The sequence below is a fragment of the Pelodiscus sinensis genome, chromosome 5, assembly GCF_049634645.1.
Source record: "Pelodiscus sinensis isolate JC-2024 chromosome 5, ASM4963464v1, whole genome shotgun sequence".
In the NCBI taxonomy this organism is placed as follows: Eukaryota; Metazoa; Chordata; order Testudines; family Trionychidae; genus Pelodiscus; species Pelodiscus sinensis.
The window spans coordinates 98605221-98627070 of NC_134715.1; the positions used below are offsets into that span (position 1 = coordinate 98605221).

Genomic DNA, 21850 nt, shown 5'->3' on the forward strand with positions numbered 1-21850 from the left:
TTTGTATTAGGATTGTGTACAAACATTGTATGTACCATATACCAGCTGCCTTTTCTCTATTCATTAATAAGGTTATCAGAGTATGGATTTTGATATAATGAAATAGTATCAGGACAATATATTATTTATTTCTAAGATATCTTTGTCTTTGTGTCCTTCCTGAAAATGTTCTAATTAACTAGTAATTTACAACAAACAAAGGGCCAAATTGTGGAGTGCACGGAGACATGCCACTCTTTAGGGATCTCAGGAAGACAGTGGCACAGAGATTGTGCAGCAAATCCCTCCCCGGGTGGCTCAGCGTGCTGAAACATTGCACAGGCTGTAGCTACCCTCCTTTAGAATGGGGCAGCCTACCCCCTTCTCTTCCCTAGCCACGTAGTGTAACAAGGCTATTGATGGAATAGGGCCATGGTTCTGCACCTCATCACCCCTACGCATTTCACTGGGACACATTGATTCAACCATGCCAGGCCTTTCTGCAGGCCACACTAGGAGACTCTCCTTGCACACTCTCCCCTGCATGATATATCCTGTGCACCAGGGAAAAAACACATACTCAGATTCTACAAACTACTGAGGTAACAGATGACTGACAGGCCAAAGAATCAATTAATATAAACTTGTGGAGCTGCTGCCACATTCTTCCTAAAGAGAAAGGGGTATAGCTGGAACAGGAGCATGGCCTTGAAAAATATTGGATATAAGAAAATATGGTGAAATCAGTTACCTTTCCTACATATTTCACTCAGGAGCCATGCTGCATTGGCTGCCCTGCAGTAGCTGCAGACAATCTCCTCTTTAAAAAGAGTTAATGCTGCAAAGATCAGCATTGACTCCCACACAGATTTCTGCTGGAACTCTGTCAGGTTGCTAGGGTAGCATGCTGTGTAGAAAGGCTGCTCCCTGGCAGTGTACCTTCCCCTCAGGCACATGGAGCCTCAATTATGAGGTGTTCACACAGAGGGGCTTCTGTAGACTTAGGGGGAGCATGCTGCAAATGCTCCACTTCCTCTGGCCCACAAGTTACTGGCCCTTTGAACTAGTTTTCTGCTTCTTTGCCCCACACCATGCCAACCAACAATGGAGGGGAGACTAGCCCAAGCTTTTATAAATGCCTGTTTAAATTCTTATTCTTTCCTTTGAAGATGGATGGATTTTAAAATTCAAAGTAAACAAGGCTTCAATAGTAAAGCAATAAACCAAAACCTGCAAGTGGACTAACTGTGAAAAAACAATGGGGCCGTGTTCACTCCATTTCACCATGACTTTAGCTGTTAATGAGATTTTTCTTTCTTTTACATAAGCACATTATGACTGTGTAAGAAATCAGAAACCACTGCCTCATTTTCACAGTAACATACTTCCATTGCTAAACTTCATATTTTTCCTCAATGGAGCAGTAGGGCTTTTTCCCCATCAAATGCTCAATTCCCTTCACTATCCCCATATTTCTTTAACAATAAAACAAACAAACAAATAAATAAAAACCCACACAATCTCCTTTTTTTTAAAAGCCTAACATCAGGGCAATGAGGGGAGAGGCTAATTAAGAGGTCTCTCCAGATGAATCAGAACCACTGCCTTTATGTACCCCCTATATGGGTCATTAAAGAACTACAGCAGGCACTGTCCACCCCCACTTCCAGAAACTTTACGTCCTCGCCACAGCATTCCCTGCCACTCCAGGAGTTTAATACTCCTCTGTATCCTAGACTCTGGCACTGATCCAATTGCCGAACATTTTGAGCACTTATAGATATCAACAGGGAAAATCTTCTGCATTTGCTAACTAATCCAGAATGGTACTGTTTATATTTCTAGGATCTAAGAGCTGGTAAGCAAATCTGAGCAATTCTGGCATCCTAAGGAAGTCAGAGGTGACTGTCTTGAACAGAAAACAGGCACAGAAATGGTGCCTTTTGACATACAGTATAAATCCTTTCCAAATCCATGTAGTTAAATATTGGCGCTTGTCATATTTGTTTTATTGCTTAGCATCGTTGTTTTCTATTATGCTTAAGATACCTTAACAAATATCCTCACAAGTATAGCTAAATTGGGATGAGAAGGTAGGAAAGATTTATAACATTGCCAGAGCTGTCATGTAGGTAGTGAACAAGGAATGTTTCATCGTAAGAACTGTGAGGATGTTCTATTTACCATTTCTTTTAAAGTGTACATCAATTTTTTAAACCAAACTACAAATATAAATTCTTTGAAACTCAAAACATAAATGATTCATAATACTTAGGGCAGTTAATTTGTCACAGCAAATTTTGGGGGTGAAAAAATATCACATTTTAATTAAGTCAGTATTGACAAAAGGAAGGTGAGGTCAACATTTGTGAGTCCTCCAAGAGTTTTGCTACATTTCTCTTCTTATATTTAACTTATATGGGGAACAAATTCATTTTAGTCTGTTCCCACTGCCCTCCCACATTCCATGAAATGGGACATGCTGAAGGGACACCATCTCCTCTCCTTTCATTCACTATGGAATGGGCAGAATCTCTTCAGAACTGCTGGGGGAGCTGGCTAGAAAGCAATACTTACATTTTGTAACAAAAAAATCAAGGTTCATTTTTGCTCTGCCTCTGAACCAAATGGAGACCTTATCAAAATGTTCATGAGAAACCATCCCAAAATAACCAATAGCCTTGGTCAAGGCAGAAGAACATAAGAACAGCCACACTGGGTCAGACCAAAGGTCCATCTAGCCCAGTATCCTGTATTTCAACAGTGGCCAATCCCAGATGCCCCAGAGGGAGTGAACAGAACAGGGAATCATCACGTGATCCCTCTCCTGTTATCTATTCCCAGCCTCTGACAAACAGAGGCTAGGGACACCATTACTACCCATCCTGGCTAATAGCCATTGAGGGACCTAGCCTCCATGTATTTATCTAGTTCTTTCTTGAACCCTGAAAAAGTCCTGGTCTTCACAACGTCCTCTAGCAAGGAGTTCCAAAGGCCGACCGTGTGCTTTGTGCAGAAAAACTTCCTTTTATTTGTTTTAAACCTGCTACCTATTAATTTCATCTGCTGACCCCTAGTTCTTATGTTATGGGAAGAAGTAAATAACTTTTCCTTATTCACTTTTTCCACACCAGTCATGATTCTCTAGACCTCTATCATATCCCCCCCTCTTAGTCTCCTCTTTTCTAGGCTGAAAAATCCTAGTCCTTTTAATCTCTCTTCATATGAGACCTGTTCCAAACCCCTAATCATTTTTACTGCCCTTCCCTGAACCTTTTTCAATGCCAATATATCTTTTTAGAGATGAGGCAACCTCAGAGGAAAATTCCTGCTCCTCTTGATTCAGACTAGACCCTGAATTTCCTGTGTCCCCAAGGAGTGCCCAAACCATAGGGCAGAAGAGTCACCTTCCTCCTGGCCCAATACATTTTTAATTTTATGTACAAGGCAAAACAGTTCTATCATGAGAGACCAAGAAAGAACATGAAACTAGCTCTACAGTAGAGTTGTAAGGATATTCAGTGGGATGTGCCTCAGAGTCAAATCCAAACTAGATAGAATAGGGGCTTGAACTCTATCCCCTATACCAAAGATTGCCAAAAGAAATGAAAAACAAAAGGGTCAGTGTGTGTCCCAAAGTAAAACTGTAAATAACTAAATCCATTACTTTAGTTACCACAGTGATAATTTAATAATTTTAGTAGTAAATATATATGCCTATCACATCTCTGATTTTAGACAAATACTGTCTCCATCATAATTATAAACATATTGGCAATTCCTGTAACACCTTAAAGACATTTGGACATAAGTCATTAATGTGCCACAGGATGCTTGAAACAGATTAATATGGCTACCCCTCTAAAACTTATCATCATAAGCAGGGCTCAACAAATCCGCTTATCTACTCGCCAGTGGCGAGTAGATTTCAGCCGCTCGCCCCGTTCACTGGCAGTTCGCACATGCGCTGTGTGGGTCTTGCACATGCACAGTGTTGAGCTGGTGAGTGGTTTTCACTGCGATCGTCGAGCCCTGATCATAAGGATAGTGTTGTAAGCCCTTGGTCTCAATTTGCAATGTTACTCATCCAGCACCATACCAGGCAATGTTCAAAAGAAAAAAACTCAGCCACACTGAGTGATTTGTATTTTTTAAAAGTGGAAGAAGGACAAGACAGTTACATTATAACTGAGTCATCTTGGAGGAGTTAGAACTTACTTCCTAGTAAGGACTGTAGGAGAACTGATCTTTCAGAAGGGACTTAAATAAGCAGAGGCAGGTGGCTTGGCAAACATACTTAGAAAGGTTATTTTATATGGTTTCACAGGACAATAATCCACATTATTACTAAAGAGAATTCCCTGTATTATATATAAGATGTAGAGGAAACACAGTTAAAGCTTCCCTCCTCCCCAAATCATAGGGGAACATTGCTGGCTGTTCCCCTTTATCAGGGAGTAAGTGGAAAGTGCAGTTTGCTGCATTCCTCACTGTGGCTGGGAAGCGCACATGGCATCCAAACCTAGACCTGTGCCAGCACTCCTGGCACATGCACTCCTCCCTCTGCTGTGCCCACTGGAGCTGCAGCAGCCATGGGTGTGTCTAGACTATATGGCTCCGTCGATGGAGCCATGTAGATGAGTGTACTCGGCAAAGGGAAATGAAGCGGCGATTTAAATAATCACCGCTTCATTTACGTCAAAATGAAGGCATAAAGGATCTGACGACAAAGGGATCCTTTCACGAGCCATAAAGGATCTGATGACAAAGGGATCTAGGGTTTGCTGATTCCCATCTAGACTACTGCGCTGTACCGACAATCAGCTGATCAGCACAGTGCGGCGGCCATTTTGATGTAAATGAAGCAGCAATTATTTAAATCGCCGCTTCATTTCCCTTTGCCGAGTACACTCATCTACATGGCTCCGTTGATGGAGCCATGTAGTCTAGACACACCCATGGAGAGGTGCTTCTCACCTGACCCCAAGCTGCTGTGGTAAGAGAGTGCTGGGATAGTCCTCTCTCCCTGGGACTACCTGCATAGTGAACCCTTTGTCCCTTACCCCACCCCAGAGCAATAATTTAAATGAAGAAAAACAAACAAACAAAATAATTGAGTTAAGGACACGAACAATGCCAAATTAATATTCTAGTAAATAAATGATACTTGAATGCCAGCACCTTTTAATTATTCCTCTCAAGAATCAGAAGCAGCTGTTAATGTTTTAAAACTACAATACAGCCACTCCCCGACTTACGAACACACTGACTGATGACCATCTGTACTTATGATCAACCTCCCATTAACCCCATTATAATATTTTCAAGTTGAGAACCATGTACGTCAAGTTTTTCGAACAGTGCAGGCAGCACGTTTAAGGGTATTTCCAACTTACGACCAAATTGATTTACAACCAGATGTTTGGAACATAACCCATTTGTAAGTTGGGGACTGCTTGTAAATGACTCCAGTCATTTAAAAAACACAATTTAATATGCTGTTTCAGCGTATAACATCAGGAGAGCTCAAGTGACTTATAGTCTTGTATTCCTTTCAGAGCCTCTATTATCCTTTATTTTTAATTTAACACATATTAAAAATAGTGTTACACAAAAGCAAAATAGTGACACGCTTTGTAGGTAAAGCACAAATTTCAAAAGATCTTTTGTGCTTTGAGAAGTTTAGCTGCTAAGCAGTTTGCATTTTGCTGGGTTTTTTTTTTCTTTTAGACCAGAAAAAAGGGACTTTCCAATTCTCTTTCTGGAACTGAAATGTAGATGGAGTCTTGACTTTACAAGCTTCATTTCCAGTTTAATCTCAACCAAACCTAGTTAGCATTTATGTGGTTTAACTGTAACAAATATTTTGGGCTATTACTAATGTCATTTAGACTTCTAGCTACCTGACTGCATCTATGTAATGCTGGATATGCTCCCATCCTATAAAACTCTCAGCCTCTTCTTTACTCTTAATTTGTAATAAAAATCAAACAAATATGATGAATTGCTCCTTAAATCTAGATATAGGACTGTTAAACATCACCATTTTTCATATACAAGACATTGTGACCCCCCCGGATCCATCTAAACTACATGTTGAACATAGCAAAATTGCAATTATACCGAATCTCCCTGTTACAGGAACTGGAGCATTGCCCCCATAGCTATTCATTACACTGGAAATACCCTTGACTATGCAAAAGCTTGATTATCTACACTCATTCAATGTCCCCATGACATTTGGATAATCAAGGCTGCTCTGAGATTTTCAGTATATTTAAAACACACAGAGAATATATTCCAAGGAGTTATCTTAATTGAATATATTACTGATGTAAAATTTTTCATAAATTGCCACCATGGAATGAAGATGATTTCTAAGCACAAAGGTGGCTTGACATATTTAGCCAATAATTCATGTGACGTTTGATTGATAGCATATGATGATTTTACTATTTTAGAAAAAGATTTGTAATGAAGAAGGGCTTGTATAGGGTGTTTAATTGCAGCCCCCCACATCTTGTTATACGGAGGAGAGGGCATAAGGGCATTTTCTTACCAGGATTTTTGTGGTTCCATATCCAAGAATACATATTTATGACTTGCCTACCCCTTCAATCTCTCTTGTCAGGCAAAATGCAGCCAACAGATTAAAGCAACTTTTCTCATTAAAGTAGTAAAGTCATACTTGTACAGTCATAGGATATTGTGCGTTTGTACCTAAATCCCACCCACCAAACGCATAACGTTCAAGCAAGGATATCACCAAAATATCATTGATTGTACATAGTAAGGCAGATGGGAAGGTAGCTGACATACATTGTTGATCTTGACTTGGAACCCTCCAAAACCTAAAAGGAATTCTAAACTATCAGTCTCCCTCACAGTTAATCTTGACTACACAAATGAAAAAAGCCCTGAAACAAAATACAGGACTATATAGCACTTTAAAGACTAACAAGATGGTTTATTAGATGATGAGCTTTCATGGGCCAGACCCACTTCCTCAGATCAAATAGTGGAAGAAAATAGTCACAACCATATATACCAAAGGATACAATTAAAAAAAATGAAAAAGCCCTGTCATCCCAAAGCAAGTAAAAATCATGGGCTAAATCACAATACCCTCAATGTTCAGAAACTTCATGGGGTAGCTGAGTTAGTCTGACCAGGATAAACTTAAAAACAACAAATGGTCTGGTAGCACCTTATAGACTAACAAAACATAATATACCTGGGGAAAGGGTGGAGAAAGTAGTTTTTATGAAGAAATATCCATGAGGATTACCATGAAGGGACTACTCTGCAGTATTCCATTGGGAGGGTAGGGTGTGAGTTGCACAGATAAGGCTAGAAAGTCCAACTTTACACTTTGCAGATTTCCTGGGACCCTAGACAAGCAAGGGCCATCTGTGAAGAAGTGTTGTGTCCCACACAGGCTTTGGCCCCAGGTAGCCCACCTGTTTGCTTTTTGGGAATCTTGCTCCACCCTGAGACACAACTCTGGCCTAGAGTATGAGCACACATGACAAATATATGTGTGGGATACACTTATCGGGGATGGCAAATGGGCAAGACTTTGTTGTAGAAAACCCCAGCACACCAGTGAACACAGATGACCGAGTGCAGACAGGGAATTAATCTGCACCAGATGAAGGTCAGGAGCAAAGTAGAAACCAAACTGTGATTCCCTAATCTTACTACGGATTGTAAGTCACTCAGTGCTTGGGATTTTATACCTATATAAATGCACAGATCATCATTAGAAAGCAGCCCCTGTTCTATGAGTGGAGTTAACCCTGCTCTGGCAAAGAGCTCTGTACCTTCAAAAGGGGTATCATTCCCTAGTGTTTGGGACCCTGCTGAAGTGCCATGAGTTTGGAAAGGAGGGGGGAGTTGCCCATAATACTCTTTCATCTCCAGCTGATCCTGCTGATTTTCAAGCAGAGTTTAATGTTGCTTGTCATATGTGTTAACTTTTTCTGGTTCCACCCTACAGCTGCAGTTGATGGAGCACTGTCAACTCACACTCTACCCTCCCAATGGAATACTGCAGGGTCGTCCCTTCATGGTAATCCTCATGGATATTTCTTCATAAAGACTAGTCTATTCCTGGGTCTATAATTATTCAGCTTTAGCTAGTATAATGAGAAGACCTAAGTGGAAGAAAAGCTCTTCCCTGAAACCAGAAGCTCCTTTTCCTGACAATCCACCAGAACTGGAAGTCTGCACCACTACCTGGTCCATAGACTGCTAACTCTTCCGCCTCTTCAATTTGATGGAAATCTGAGTTTCCAGAAATGTCACACAATCCACACTAGTGTCAGTCTTTCCTAGGCTTTCTGTCACTCCTCCACAGGTATTTCAAAGAAAGATTATGATTCAATTTAAAGTTATTTGCACAGTTGCTAAAACAACATATCAGTTAACAAATGGGAATACGAAAATGATTATCTGAAAAACATATATCACAAACTTCGATCGAAAAACTATTATATTTAATACACTGTTGTGGGCATATTTTTTCATGTTTGAACCAGATTAATTAAGGGGCACAAAACAGTCCTGTGCATGGGCTACTTCCCCAATAGTGTCAGCCTGATGTGGGACAGCAGCCTCTGTGGAATCTGACTCACCTTCTCTTGCAGGACAGGGATCATGAGTGGACAAATCTTCAATCCAGGAGCCTGCAAGATGTGAACCAGTGTATCACGAACAGGTGGAACCAAATCTGGAAGCTTAGACCATGAATCTCTACCACTTGAACTAAAAGCCAAATGATACTCATCTAAGGCTGTTCAACCCAGTCATTCCCTCTCTCTGTAACTTGCCACAACGTGGGACAGTATACCACACCCAGAAAGTGTGTAGGTTACCCCAGTACAGATGGCCAAGTATATATAGAGAGAATGTGCACTAGGCTTAGGTCTGGCGCAAATTACTTCTCCTGAAGCAAAAGGGGGACCAAAGACTGAACTGTGATTCACTGAACTCACTATCCAGGGTCCGTAGCCAATACAAAAGCTCTAAAGTGTTGAACATTAAAGTTCATATTTTTATTTTAAAACTGAGTGTTGATATCTTTTTATAGTACAATACTTGATGCCATAATGACAAAGTGATATAAAATAGTATATAAGAAAATGGCAGCACATAAGAAAATAATAAAAATTAAATATTGAAATGTGAATGATTTCAAAAGACAAAGACAAAGTGGCAGTGAGGTGACAATTTGAACCAGAAACAGGAGATGATCAATGAAATTGGGGGAAGAGAAGATTCAAAAAGGCAAGAAAGTAAAGTATAAAGAGAGAAAGAGTTTTAACACAGTTTTTCTTTCTTTCTTTCTTTCTTTCTTTCTTTCTTTCTTTCTTTCTTTCTTTCTTTCTTTCTTTCTTTCTTTCTTTCTTTGCAACTGTAGTTTCTGCTTGTTTGTGTATACCTATAGCTATATATAGCTATAAGTATATATGTCTGCAATTCCATCTCAGGGTTATAGAAAATTATAAATTTATTCACAACCTCAAATGTTATTTTCCTCTTTCTTCCAGAATGATTTTCCAGTACTGATCAGTAGCTGTAATTAATATGGCCATATTCAGTAAACCTGATGCAGAAAATCTCATGTGTCTAAATGAAAAATTAAAAAAGGATATATAAGGAACTTTCTCGCTATACCTCAGTTAAGTTCTTATTCTTGGAACTTGATTTTCCACTACCGTCATTTCAACCTGTGCAAAGTGGGTGTAAAAAATTACCATTTTGATCTGATAATGTTATACACCCACTTCACACAAGAGCAAATTATTACACAAGGTGGAATGAAGTGGAAAGTCTGTCTCTTAATTGTTCATTCTACAAAAGGGTAATTTATAACTATGAAACATATATAATTAAAAATATAGGAATATTTATATTTATATTTATTTTCTTTCTACTCCATCTATCAAACAGTACGATATCCAATAAAGTGTACCATACCCCATTGTTTGCAGCTTGACTTGACTGAATAAGAATTTGACCAGGGTAAAAGACCAGCAAATGACTTACACAGACTCTCCCTCATTAGCTTTTGCAAAACAGTGACTACAGAAATCTATGAATGCACAGTAGTATGAATACTAAAACATCTGTGAATTACATAATGACACTAAGTAAGTTCCAAATGGCATGCATATATTAATCTCCACATACAGGCTGGTACTTATTTAATACAAAATGAGCAAAAAATAATCGTGTTTCTGAAAGTCCTTTGGAAGTCCATTCTATTATCCAAACCAAATATATAGCTCTAAGAAAAGTAATGCAATTGGTATACAATAATAAAAAAGTCAAATCATTTCAAGTGAGATACAGAGATATCTTTGGGAAATCCACTGATATTAAAAAAAATAGTTTAAACCATTACTCTTCTTCATGTGTTTTCAACTGCTACACAGAAGAAATGTAATATGAAGTGGCTTTATATATTTTATAGTCCAAAATTTTATGAATATTGTCATTACTTTTTAATACAGCTATTGAAAAGTACAGTCAACATGCTGGCAGATAGCAGTTTCTGACAAGCAATGTCATGCTCTCTTTGCACACAGTCTGATTGGAATTCTGATTTACAGAGGACACTATCAGTTGTCCCTCACAGTAAGATCTGCATTTCTGTTATTAGATCTACTGAGTGACTTCCTTTTTTGTTGCAACAAAAAGTACATTCCTTCCTCAGCAGCTACAGTAGTCCCTTGACATCATAATATAGCAACTTATCCACAAAATGGATTCAAAATTAGGAGGACCCTAATGCATATTACCCCTTATGGCTCGTTCAGGAACAGCAGCAGATTTGATTGTGGGTTGTTGTTTTTTTTTAATCACACTGACTGCTTCAGACATTGATTTAATCTCTCAAAAGATATGTGAACTTTCCTTTAAATATGTATAACACTTTTCATGTCTCTGAGAAATTAACTACACTTTTAATTAGTGAAAACCTGAAATTCCATAAAAAATGCAGATACTATAATTATCTCCTAATACATGAAAGAATGAATCTGTAGCACAGTGGTTACCCTCTTTTTAGTTATGTCCCTGTCAAATATTTACAGTAAGGCAGCTATGTTACTAAATAGTTTACCAGACTAAGGACATGATCCAAAGCACATAGAAATCAATAGGGAATCATTCTATTTACTTCATGAGCTTTGGATCAGGCCCTAATCCATATTACTTCCTATACTAACCTATAATGCTCCAAAGCATTGCCTCATATTTACAAGTTTCAAATGTTCTAAACTCCATAATAGGTTGAGGAGTACACTGATGAATGGCTGGTTGGCCCAGCAGAAGGAACTGCAGTTCTGGGATTCATGAAGTCAGTGGATGGCCTCAGAAAATGTGTTTTTAAACAGATATTATTTTACATTAAAACAATTCATGAGGCTATAGTTTAGCCTCATGTATATAATCAATCTGATCCTAGAAATCATTCAAGACTGCTCTTCAAGGTGCCATATGCACAAATGTTTTTCTTCTATTAAGAGGAGATTATGAAAGAACTACTTGCAGGTATCTGATATCACTACAGGTAGTACTAATGTGAATAAAATCATAGATTAAGGAAAGTTGATGGCAGCCATCTGAGTTATACAAATTCCAACTTTCTTCAACAGAATATAATGGGTTTTAAAATTGAATGTGAAAAGATTTCTTATGAAAAATCCAGTGATAAATTGAGTTTTCTGTTGTTTTTCTTTTAAAAATCATTATCTAATACATTTTTCTGATAGCCTCAAATTTGGAATAAGGTTTACTCTCCCCTTAAGCCTAAAATAAAATACAATCTTACATACAAATGCAATGACATTTTGAAACTATGTGTGGCATTCTTAAGTACGCACATATTTAAAAGTCTGCTGATATGCAAAGAATACTGTAAAGTATATCCAGTGAGTGGGGAATTCATTATCAGTTGCCAATTGCCATTTCTTGCCTGGATATGCCATTCAGGGATGCAGCCATGGCAGCTTTACTGTCTCTGAGGGACAGAAACACAAGCAAGAGAGATGATACAATGTCCGGAACCTCACCGCCTGCTGCCTATCAGAAGACATGGATGGCCACCTGTCTGTCAGCTGCCTAGTACTGTCACTTAAGGCTGTTTTTTTCAAAAGTGTTTAGCATTGGCCTAACTCAGAGTTAGGCCAATGCTTAGCATTTTTTTTTAAATCCCACACTAAACATATAGCCTACATACATTGCAGTTGCTATTTTAATCACTTTTTTACATGGTCCAGTTCAGTCTCATTTGTTGGAGATTTAATTGGATTGAAGTCAGTATGTGAATGGAGGTGGGATTTACTATGTTTCTGATGACCTAGACAAAACTGAAGTAGTTACCATTTTTTCAGCCATGCTGTGCCATTTTCCCTTCTTCCTGATAAATGAAAAATCAGCATTTATTAGTTGGAAAAATACAGAGCTTAATTTATTGTTCTGTAGCTTTACCAAACTCTGAAATGCAAAAGCTTTCCCTATTTTTTGAATAATGTCTAAGAGCTTTGCACATATTAAGGGCCTACTTGTGAATGGTTAAACTTCTACTTACCTCAGAAGTAGCATGAATTGTTCCCATTTATTAATCCCCACAACACCTTGGAAGGTAAAAAATATTTAGATCCATTTTATAGACGATTAATTGAGATACAAAAAGCTCAGGTGACTTGCCCAATATTACAGCAATTCATTATTATCATAGAAATGTAATATAGGATTCCAGATTCCCATTTTTCTGCTATATATACTAAACCACAATAGTTCACTTTACATATTTAAAAAGAACATAGGTTATCTGAAGATTCCAAGAGTATAAAATTTATTTTATTGTGGTAAGTAGTAACATTGACATCTAACTATCAATACTTGTATAGCACAGGTCAGAAATAACTAAAGGAGCTTCAGACGTTTATTAGACTCAATGCATTTTTAAAAAATCAGTCATTTTTAAATCTTGCTAATTTATCATATTTTTGATGACACAGATTTGCATCAAATAGTGGCCTTGACATTAATGCCTGACCTCCTGCAGTTCTAAGCTCTATGTTTGGATACAATCCTTTATCCTTATGTTATAATTATAGCCAACAATGCAAATTTGACAAAAATCATCATCCTATGATCACACATTTTCAATGGAGTCAAAATCTGCATGGTTATCAGTGAGAATGATTCAAACAAAGGAAGACTGCATTGCAGTACTTTACATATGACATAAAACATCATGATTTTAAAATTCAGTAGAGTTAAAAACTAATACTATATTCTGAAACCATGCTATGTTCCTTAAGTAAAAACTGGCTGCTTTAATAATGTAGCTGTTATTGATATTGAACCTTGATTTTTTATTATGTATGTATGTATTATTCATTATTTAATGACAGCTATCAATGTGCATGATATTATAAAAACAGAAGAAACCACATTCTGCATCCCAATAAGTTTACAATCCCAACAAGCCCCAATCCTGGAAAGACAGATACATCTGCTGAACTATGGCTACAATAGTATAATTCTAATGTGTACAGATAATCACAGGTACAATTTTTTGCAAAACCAGTACCTGAATCAGCTGTATTAACACGTAAATCTAAATAAACACAGAAAAGTGTGATCAATTAACTGAATCTAACTACCAAGTTCCTTACCTTAGATCTCATTATGCAATCCCCATCTTTTGAGAAACTAACAACTGTTATTTCTGATTTGATTCTCAGCAAAGCAATGAGGCTATGGCTACACGGCCGTTTTTTTTTTCAGAAGAAGATGTGCAAATTGCTCTCGCATTTGCATATCATCTTCTGATTCTTTTTGCAGAAGAGGTTTTGCCAATATTTGGCCCCATATAGATGGGGCCAAATGTCAGAAAAAAACCCTTTTTCGTAAGACCCCTTATTCCTCGTAAATCGAGCTTTATAGGGTCTTGCGAAAGAGGGGATTTTTCCAACATTTGGCCCCATCTACATGAGGCCAAAAATTGGCAAAACCTCTTCTGCAAAAAGAATTGGAAGCAGATATGCAAATGTGAGCGCGATTTGTATATCTTCTTTCAAAAAAAAGGTAGTGTAGTTGTAGCCTGAGCTTCTATGGTGATGAGTATTATACTTCACTATGCTATTTGGGTATGTCTACACTACAGGACAAAGTTGAATTAAGATATGCAACTTCAGTTACGTTAATTGTGTAGCTGAAGTCAAAGTAGATTAACTTGGCTTTTTGGCTCTTTCTACACAGCAGGAAGTCGAAAGAGGAACATTCTTCCTTCGATTTCCCTTACTCCTCATAAAATGAGGTTTACAGGAGTCGGAGTAAGAAGTCCTACCGCTCACCATTATTTTGAGATAATGGCTTGCTCTTTGTTATTTCAGAGTAATGTCAGTTATTCCAAAATAACTGCTGGGTAGACATACCCTCAGTTATAAATAAATTTACCTACCATCTTTGAGACTAGCCAAAATGTATAACTTTTACATTCTTTTCTAATAATAAATTGTTGGGGAAAAGTAGGTAATCTATAACTTTGTCTTTATAGAATGTTTTGCCTTGGATGAACGATACATACATCCTTGTGCAATCTACATTCTGGCAAAAATAATTGCAGATATTACTCTTGCACTTAATTAGACAGGAGGAAATTTACAGATAGTAATCAAACTAGGAGCTGCTCTAAAAGCTAGTGAGACTCAACTGAATATCTCTCTCAGTTTAAATAAAGTCATTGAAATGGATATAAAATATCAGTATTATTATTTATTTACTTATAGGCATTTCTGTGGCTATGGTTACCATAGCATCTCACAAACAGTAATGGATTGACACTCACAATACCTTAGGAGGGCAGGAAGGGCTGTTATTTCCCATTTCACAGATGGGAAGACTGTAGCACAAGGAGAAGGCTTGTACAAGATTACAGGGGGTATTGGTGACAGCGCCAGGAATAGAATCCAGATCTCCTGATTCCCAGTCTTGTGTCTTGAAACACAATACTATACTTTACCCCTTTCATTAAAATTGCATTGTGAGGCTAGTAAAATGAGAACATATTTTATCGTTTAATATTCATCAGTGGCTCCAAGTGAATGAAGTGAGATATTTCAGGTTGAACATTACCAGTGTTAAGTGATATTAAACTCTGAACAGGAACTTTTTTTCTGTATTTTAGGTTCAATCACTAATAAAATAAATGACTAGACTATGTCTCAGATGACATGACTGCACAATGACATAACTCTTTATGCGAGCTACCTAGGTCTTGTGTCTGAATGCATGCATGACTAAGCGTGGTTACTGGCCCATTTTATTCATTCTCCAGAGCAGATGGCTAAGGAGTAGATAGATAGGGTTGGAGCCACTTCTTCTTTTCTTTGGCCTGTACCACTTCTCACCACTCAGTATATGCAACACTAAATTACTAGCCCTGTGGGACAAGAAGAAAAAGCATGTGAGAAATCATGATGCAAAGCTGTGTCTCTGACTCATAAAGTCAGCTGGGCTACTCCAATGGCAGTGTAACTTATACAACACCCCTTGCTCACAGCTGGGCCTAAACTAAAAGAACTAGCTTTACTTTGTCCATTAAACATCCATGACATAGGATTATTTGCTGCCAATTTTTGTCCGTGTACACTTTCACATTAAATAAAGGCTTATTTTGTTCCATAAGACAATTTTAGATCTTGCCACCTTCCTGAACATATACATGATAATGCAAATGAATGATTAAACAAAAAAAATGGATTATATGACACAATAAATTTTATTGAATTGTAATGATATATGACATATAAAACATCTTCTCACATATATCTTTCAAATGTTAGGCTTTCTCAAAGACAATATATTAACCCATTAGAATGCTCCCAGTAAAATGCTGGACTTTCTTGTTAAGTGAGAAATATTACTTGTGTTATGAATAGATTCTTCTATAGCACTAAAGCTCAAGAGGTAAAGCTCTCTAATAGTTTAGCTACTGTTTTTCTTTTCTTTCATTTCTGCATGCTTTTATAATAATCCTTTGTGTAAAATAGATCATGCAATGTTATTTGTTATACAAATCATTTGAAAAAGTCAATTATTTTGTGAGTTGATCAAGTGGTCCTTTAAAACCAGCTTGGTTGGGTGAAACATATATTCAAACATGAATTACTTTATTTCAGCGGCATTTTTATAGTTCCTCTTCATCTGCTGCTTAAAGTACATAGTTCATGCAGTAAAATGAAAATCTTCCCTCTACAGTGATTGATGTTGCTGTAACCTACAGAACACTGCCAGGAAGTTTAAAAAGATTGTTTGTACCTGGCCCATCCTTGTCTCTTTGCCTGCTTCTGCAATATCTCCTTGAATGGAAAGCTGACCATGGCGACCAAACAGCCTTTCCATCTGCCCTGAATGGACTAGCAATAACAGGATGGCAGCAATGCCATGTACACATATGGTCATGTTGGTAGGCCTTAAAAAGGGCCACCAATGCAACCTGTGGCTACTACTGTTTCCTTGTTGACACCATGATTTGTTCCCAATTCACGCACTCAGAGTGACTTGAAAATGAACTTTATTTCTATGTTACCAGAATTCATGATCAAGATATTATTCTTATTGATCTCTTCTCATTTTTTTACTTTGTTTATCTGAAGGGTAAGTGACAGGGAACATTATTCTTGTAAAAGTTTTTAAAGGGCTACTGCCCAAGGGCACCATTTTGGGAGGTGAAGGAGGCAGCAGCCATGAGCTCCGGGACACGGGACATCCCTTTCCCCAGATGATAAAGGAGTGAGGGGAAAGTGCTTGCATTTCATGCATGCCTCTCACAGCTGGCTGGTGAGCTTCCTTCACCAGAAAGGTGTGAGGGGCATGTACAGAATGCAAGCACTTTCCCCTCACTCCCTTTGTATTCAGAGAATGGGATGAAAAGCTAGCTGCATCCCAGAGCGCACAGCTGCTGCCTCCCTACCCTCTTGAAATGACACCCTTCCTTACTGCCCAGAATATAAAACAAGTTCCTTCCTTACTGCCCAGTTCAGAATATGTTCCTTCTATGTACATGGAGTACAAAGTCTAAGGTATTTGTTCTTTAGATTTCAATGAGATAGAACATAGCTCCTTGCAGTGGAAACTGTTTCTTTTGACCTTCTTCCCCTGAACATTTGCACACGTTTGGGAACACATGAGATAAGAATAGTGGTGGGAGACATCCTATGCTAGTGGAACTTACTATTGTACACAGGAACAGAACGTCTTTCAAGAAAACATGTTCCACAATAAATATGGTTTTGGGGGTGGAGGTGAGAGATGCAGTTTCAGTTCACAAAAGAGCTACAGGGTGGGTTCTATCCAGTTTTATCATAAACATAGTTTATATTGATGTGTGGCAATTTTTCAATTTGAAGTCTATGTTTCATTAACAGTTGTGTTCTTGGCCTTTAGTAACTACCAGTATGTTGTGCTTTATCAGCTTTATCAGAGGCATGGTTTGTGTACAAGAGTGCCCAGATACTACTAATTTCAGCTCTGACATTGATTTCCTGTCTGACTTTAGAGAAAATACTGAACACCACTGACTCATTTTCCCCATATGAAATACTTCTCTGCATCATATAATTGTTCTGAAGATTAAGCAGTCAACATTTTCAAGCACTTTGAAATGAAAAGTGATATGGTAACTGGTTATTATTTATATTATTAGAATATAAAACAAGTTATATTTCCTAGCATCATATATTTTTATTTTTTGAGGTTAAAGGTAAACAACTAATGGCATAAGTTTCATAAAACTTTTTTTTCATCCTTTCAGGTAGCTAAAATTTGGCATTCCTTATGGTGGGTGTTAAGTTAAATTGAGGGTGTTTTAAACAGAAAAGTAATCTGTTGCAGGAAAAAATGCTTAAAGAAAAGAAATTTTGAGCCAAACCTAAAAACTTGTTTCCTTGTGTTCTGAAGCTCAAGACTACAGAAGGTCCAAAATATGAGTTGAAATTTCCTGAACCGAATGTAGCAAAATGCATTTCCTGAGATTGATAGGTCAGGTTCTGTCTCTGGGAATTGCAGATCAAAGGAAAGCCCAATGCTGGAATCATAAACCAATGTATGATGGAGAACAGAAATTTGATTGTGATTTCAGGTAGTTTCTGATCTGTTCTAACTGAAATAAATGGCTTAATTTTAAACACAAAAATGTGGTAGGCATGTTGGTAGATTGGCACAGAGTAATTTGAGGTATTCATCAAGTACAGTACTGTACTATTAATGTGGTAAATTTTTAGGGACTTTTCATATTTTCAAGTTACCCTCTATGATTTAGAATTGTGTAGAAACTGTAAATTGTTATTCATGTAATGAAAATGTTCCCTAGTACAATGACAAAAGACAAATATAATATCAGTGTCAAGTATATAATATCAAGTATATATATCCGTATATTCCGCATAAATGTAGCTCCTGCATGAGAGATTGAAAAGCTATTCTTTACTAAATCAGCAAAACATAGTACACCTTATGATTTCCACAGTATAATAAGTGCTGAATTGAAACATGGATTATCATTAAATGTAGAAAGTGATGAGTGGCTGAACCAAATCTTCATGCATATGTGCATTCCTCCGTACTACAATGTAGTTTTCAATAAATTTTGGAACAGAGACTTTTTAAAACACCAGATAACAATCAATGGGAGAATTTCAGATCCTAATTAACTTTCACACAAATAATATATTTGAATTAAATTACATTGTTCATTCCTACGTTAGAATGTCTCATTTAACCCCTTAGTTTAGATTTGATGGATGACTAGGCAAAGTGACTATTAGACTTAAGGCCATATTCTTTTCTTGATTCATGCACAGAGTTGCCAGTTACATGAATGGTATTCTCTCTGTGGAATGAGGGCATGTATACGGTCCATAGAATCATAGCTAGAAGGTTAAGAAAGAAATCTTGTGCTATCCAACCTGACTTCCCCACCAAACATAACTAATATCATTCCCACTCATGGCTTATCTAACCTGTTTTTAAATGTCTGTAGCAATGGTGTATCACACCTTCTCTGACAACCTGCTTAGTAACACTTATTTTTTCTTAATGGGATGGACTGAGGGAAAACAGATTTACAAATAAAATGGCATATATAGCCACATCCTGTTCCCATTGGCATCAACTGATTTACTCATGTATACAAAGCATGTTGGATTTAGTTTTAAAGCCCTAACCGAAACCTTCAAAAGCTAGAAAATGAGATAGGTATGAACCAGTCTCCTTTTTCTTCCATCTGCAACAATACAAGGTAGAAAGTGGAACTTCGCTTGTCACAAATAAGCTCTTGCTTGCTCATTCTGACAGAAAAAAGACATTATCCAACAATGAAACAGCAGTAGGAGGCAAGAAGGAAAGGAGCAGTTGTAAAAAAGCTATATCACTTGTAATTCTGAAATTCACAGTGTCTTGCAAGTTGATGTCTTACAGGGAAAAAAATCTTCCTTCATTTGGCCTCCCACTGTTTTGCTGACCTTTCCCCATTGGAGTGGTAGCAGGAGGCAACAATAAAAATGGTTTTATGCCTTGTGAGGCACTTGGCTGCTAAGCACTGTGAATCTGAAAATTACAGTAGTTGTACAATATTTCTTCAAAACTCCTCTGCTGGTAATTGCTCCTGAGCAGAAAATTAAGACTAGAAAAATAGAACCGCAATAAACACCCCAGATCAAATTCTGATCTCAGGTAAGGTGGTGTAAATCAAGCATAATTCCATTGGGATCGTCAGAGTTATTCCTGATTTACGGTGCTTTATCAGGAATCAGAACTAGTCGCAGGTCCTCAGCATGTATCTTTCCTGTCTCCAGCTAAAAGAACCATGTATTTCCCTTTGTAATTCACTTATTTGCATCAGCATGTTTTATTCAGCATTACTTGAAGCTCTTGATGTGTTTCCGAACCAATAAGTTCACCAAAAAAATAATCTCTGCAAGGTTAAATAAACAAAATATGTTTATAAAAATATGAATCAATTCAAAAATGAACAAATTGATTTTTTATTTTGCCTATTGATTTTGCTCACAGAAAAAAAATCAATACAGTAGAAGTGTACAGACTTTGAAGTTTGATAATATGTTTTTAATACAATAAAGAGGTCAAAACCTCTACCAAATCATAAGTTCTACCATTTGAAATTGACTACCATAAGAGGAGAAAGAGGCAGACCACCAGTTCCTAAAAGACAAACACAAAGGATGACATAATTTGGAGGCAAATGCATAACAATCAAAAGGAAAAGTGTTATATTGCAATTCAATATAAAAAGGCATATTCTGAAAGCAAGAAATAGACCATATGTAGCATTTATTGTTAGAATTAAGCAGAGAAACATTTTGAAACATTCATTAATACTTCATACGTCTCTGTTTTCTGTTATTTATGATGAAGATGAGGTATATGAATGACATATTATTTCATATTATTTAGGACCAGAGTATTCAGCCTCTTTATCCTCTAAAACCAATGTGCTAACTTGGTGGTATCCCAATATTTTTTAAAATCTCTTGGCTACGCAAAAATATAGTCTTTGTTTGTATATGATATATTTATCTTAATAGGGAATAGAAATCCAAAAGGGATTGCCCTATCATGCAGTTTCCATTTAATCAAAATGAAAAGCCTTTCTTTGTGCAGTTATTGAAATCAAGGAGAGGTCTTTCATATTCAATACTTTAGACTTTCTTATCCATTTGGATTAACCTATGTTTATCAATTAACGTACAAAACGTATATACATATATTAATGGCTGATTTCTGAGTTCTGTGATAGGACCATTTAACACATTTTGGTTTCTTCTGCATATTTACTTTGAACGCCTCATTAAGTCATTTTTTCAATAAAATCCAGAGTCTGGGTCTTCTCACCTCCTCAAGTAGCCCAAGATTTCTAAATGATGGGACTGTGTCTAGTTTTCCAGGAATTCAATTTTGAGGTATAGTTTCCATGTTCTTTGTTGATCTAGCACATGCTCAAGGTTTTTTTTCTCTACATATCATAATTGATTAATTAAACTTCAAGCACTGAAAATTCAATCCCATCCACACTCCTCTCCTAGTTATTAACCAAAGCAATAATCTGATCAAATTCAGTTTCAAAATTTCAGTCCTGTCAAACATAGATTGAAGGGGAATAGGTCTTGTCCTCCTATGAAAGAAGGTATTTGATCCTGTTCTTCCATGGATGATGATTTCTGCTTACAAAACCTTTCTCACATCCCTTCTTTTGTTCTGTTTTGGAAACTTGAATCAGCTCAGTGCCTTCCCAAATACATCCAAGAGGTAATTTGAAATTCTTGTTTGCACAATGTTAATTTGTTTAGAATGATTCTGAAGTTTTCTTGATTTTTATTTTTATTTTTTTAAAAGAGCTTTGTTTTGAACATCTTCTTAGTTCTGCAGTCACCCTGCCCCCTGGGAATCGATTTCTTAATATGACAGTAAGCAGGATTTACATCTTTTATGATCCAACATACATTAAAGTTGGAGCTTTATTTATAAATGTTTCACTTACGAGCACATACATTCATTTTACACGATTCCTCAGTGTGGCCAGGGGGCTGCGTAGTCTGCACTGAATCCACCTACAAAAAATACAAAAATATATGTCTGCTTACCGGGATGTGAGCAGGGTTTAGCTAACCTAATCCTATAGCATGGATTTTGCACCTGAGCAGAGAGAATCCTCTTCTCTCCAAGCATTATTTCATAAGTTAACTATATTATGAACACAGTTATAACAATTTGCATACTATTTACCAGCATAAGGACAATTTAAATCAAGTGCACAAAGTCCAGTATAAGG

At 37.1% G+C, this 21850-nt stretch overlaps 1 protein-coding gene across 10 annotated transcripts in view; it reads right to left on the reverse strand.

Moving 5' to 3' along the window:
* The window catches only part of PCDH7 (protocadherin 7), a 399732-nt gene that overhangs the window by 305930 nt on the left and 71952 nt on the right, over window positions 1–21850 (reverse strand). For 4 of the 10 annotated variants that reach the window (XM_075930606.1, XM_075930604.1, XM_075930609.1 and 1 more), the window contains exon 2: window positions 8616–8666. The exons of 5 other annotated variants lie outside the window; for them this stretch is intronic. In XM_075930606.1, coding sequence (XP_075786721.1) covers window positions 8616–8666 — 51 coding nt within the window. Of the gene's footprint in view, window positions 1–8615; window positions 8667–20029; window positions 21630–21850 lie in introns of those variants that run through there. One more of the 10 variants, XM_075930610.1, reaches the window with a different exon arrangement.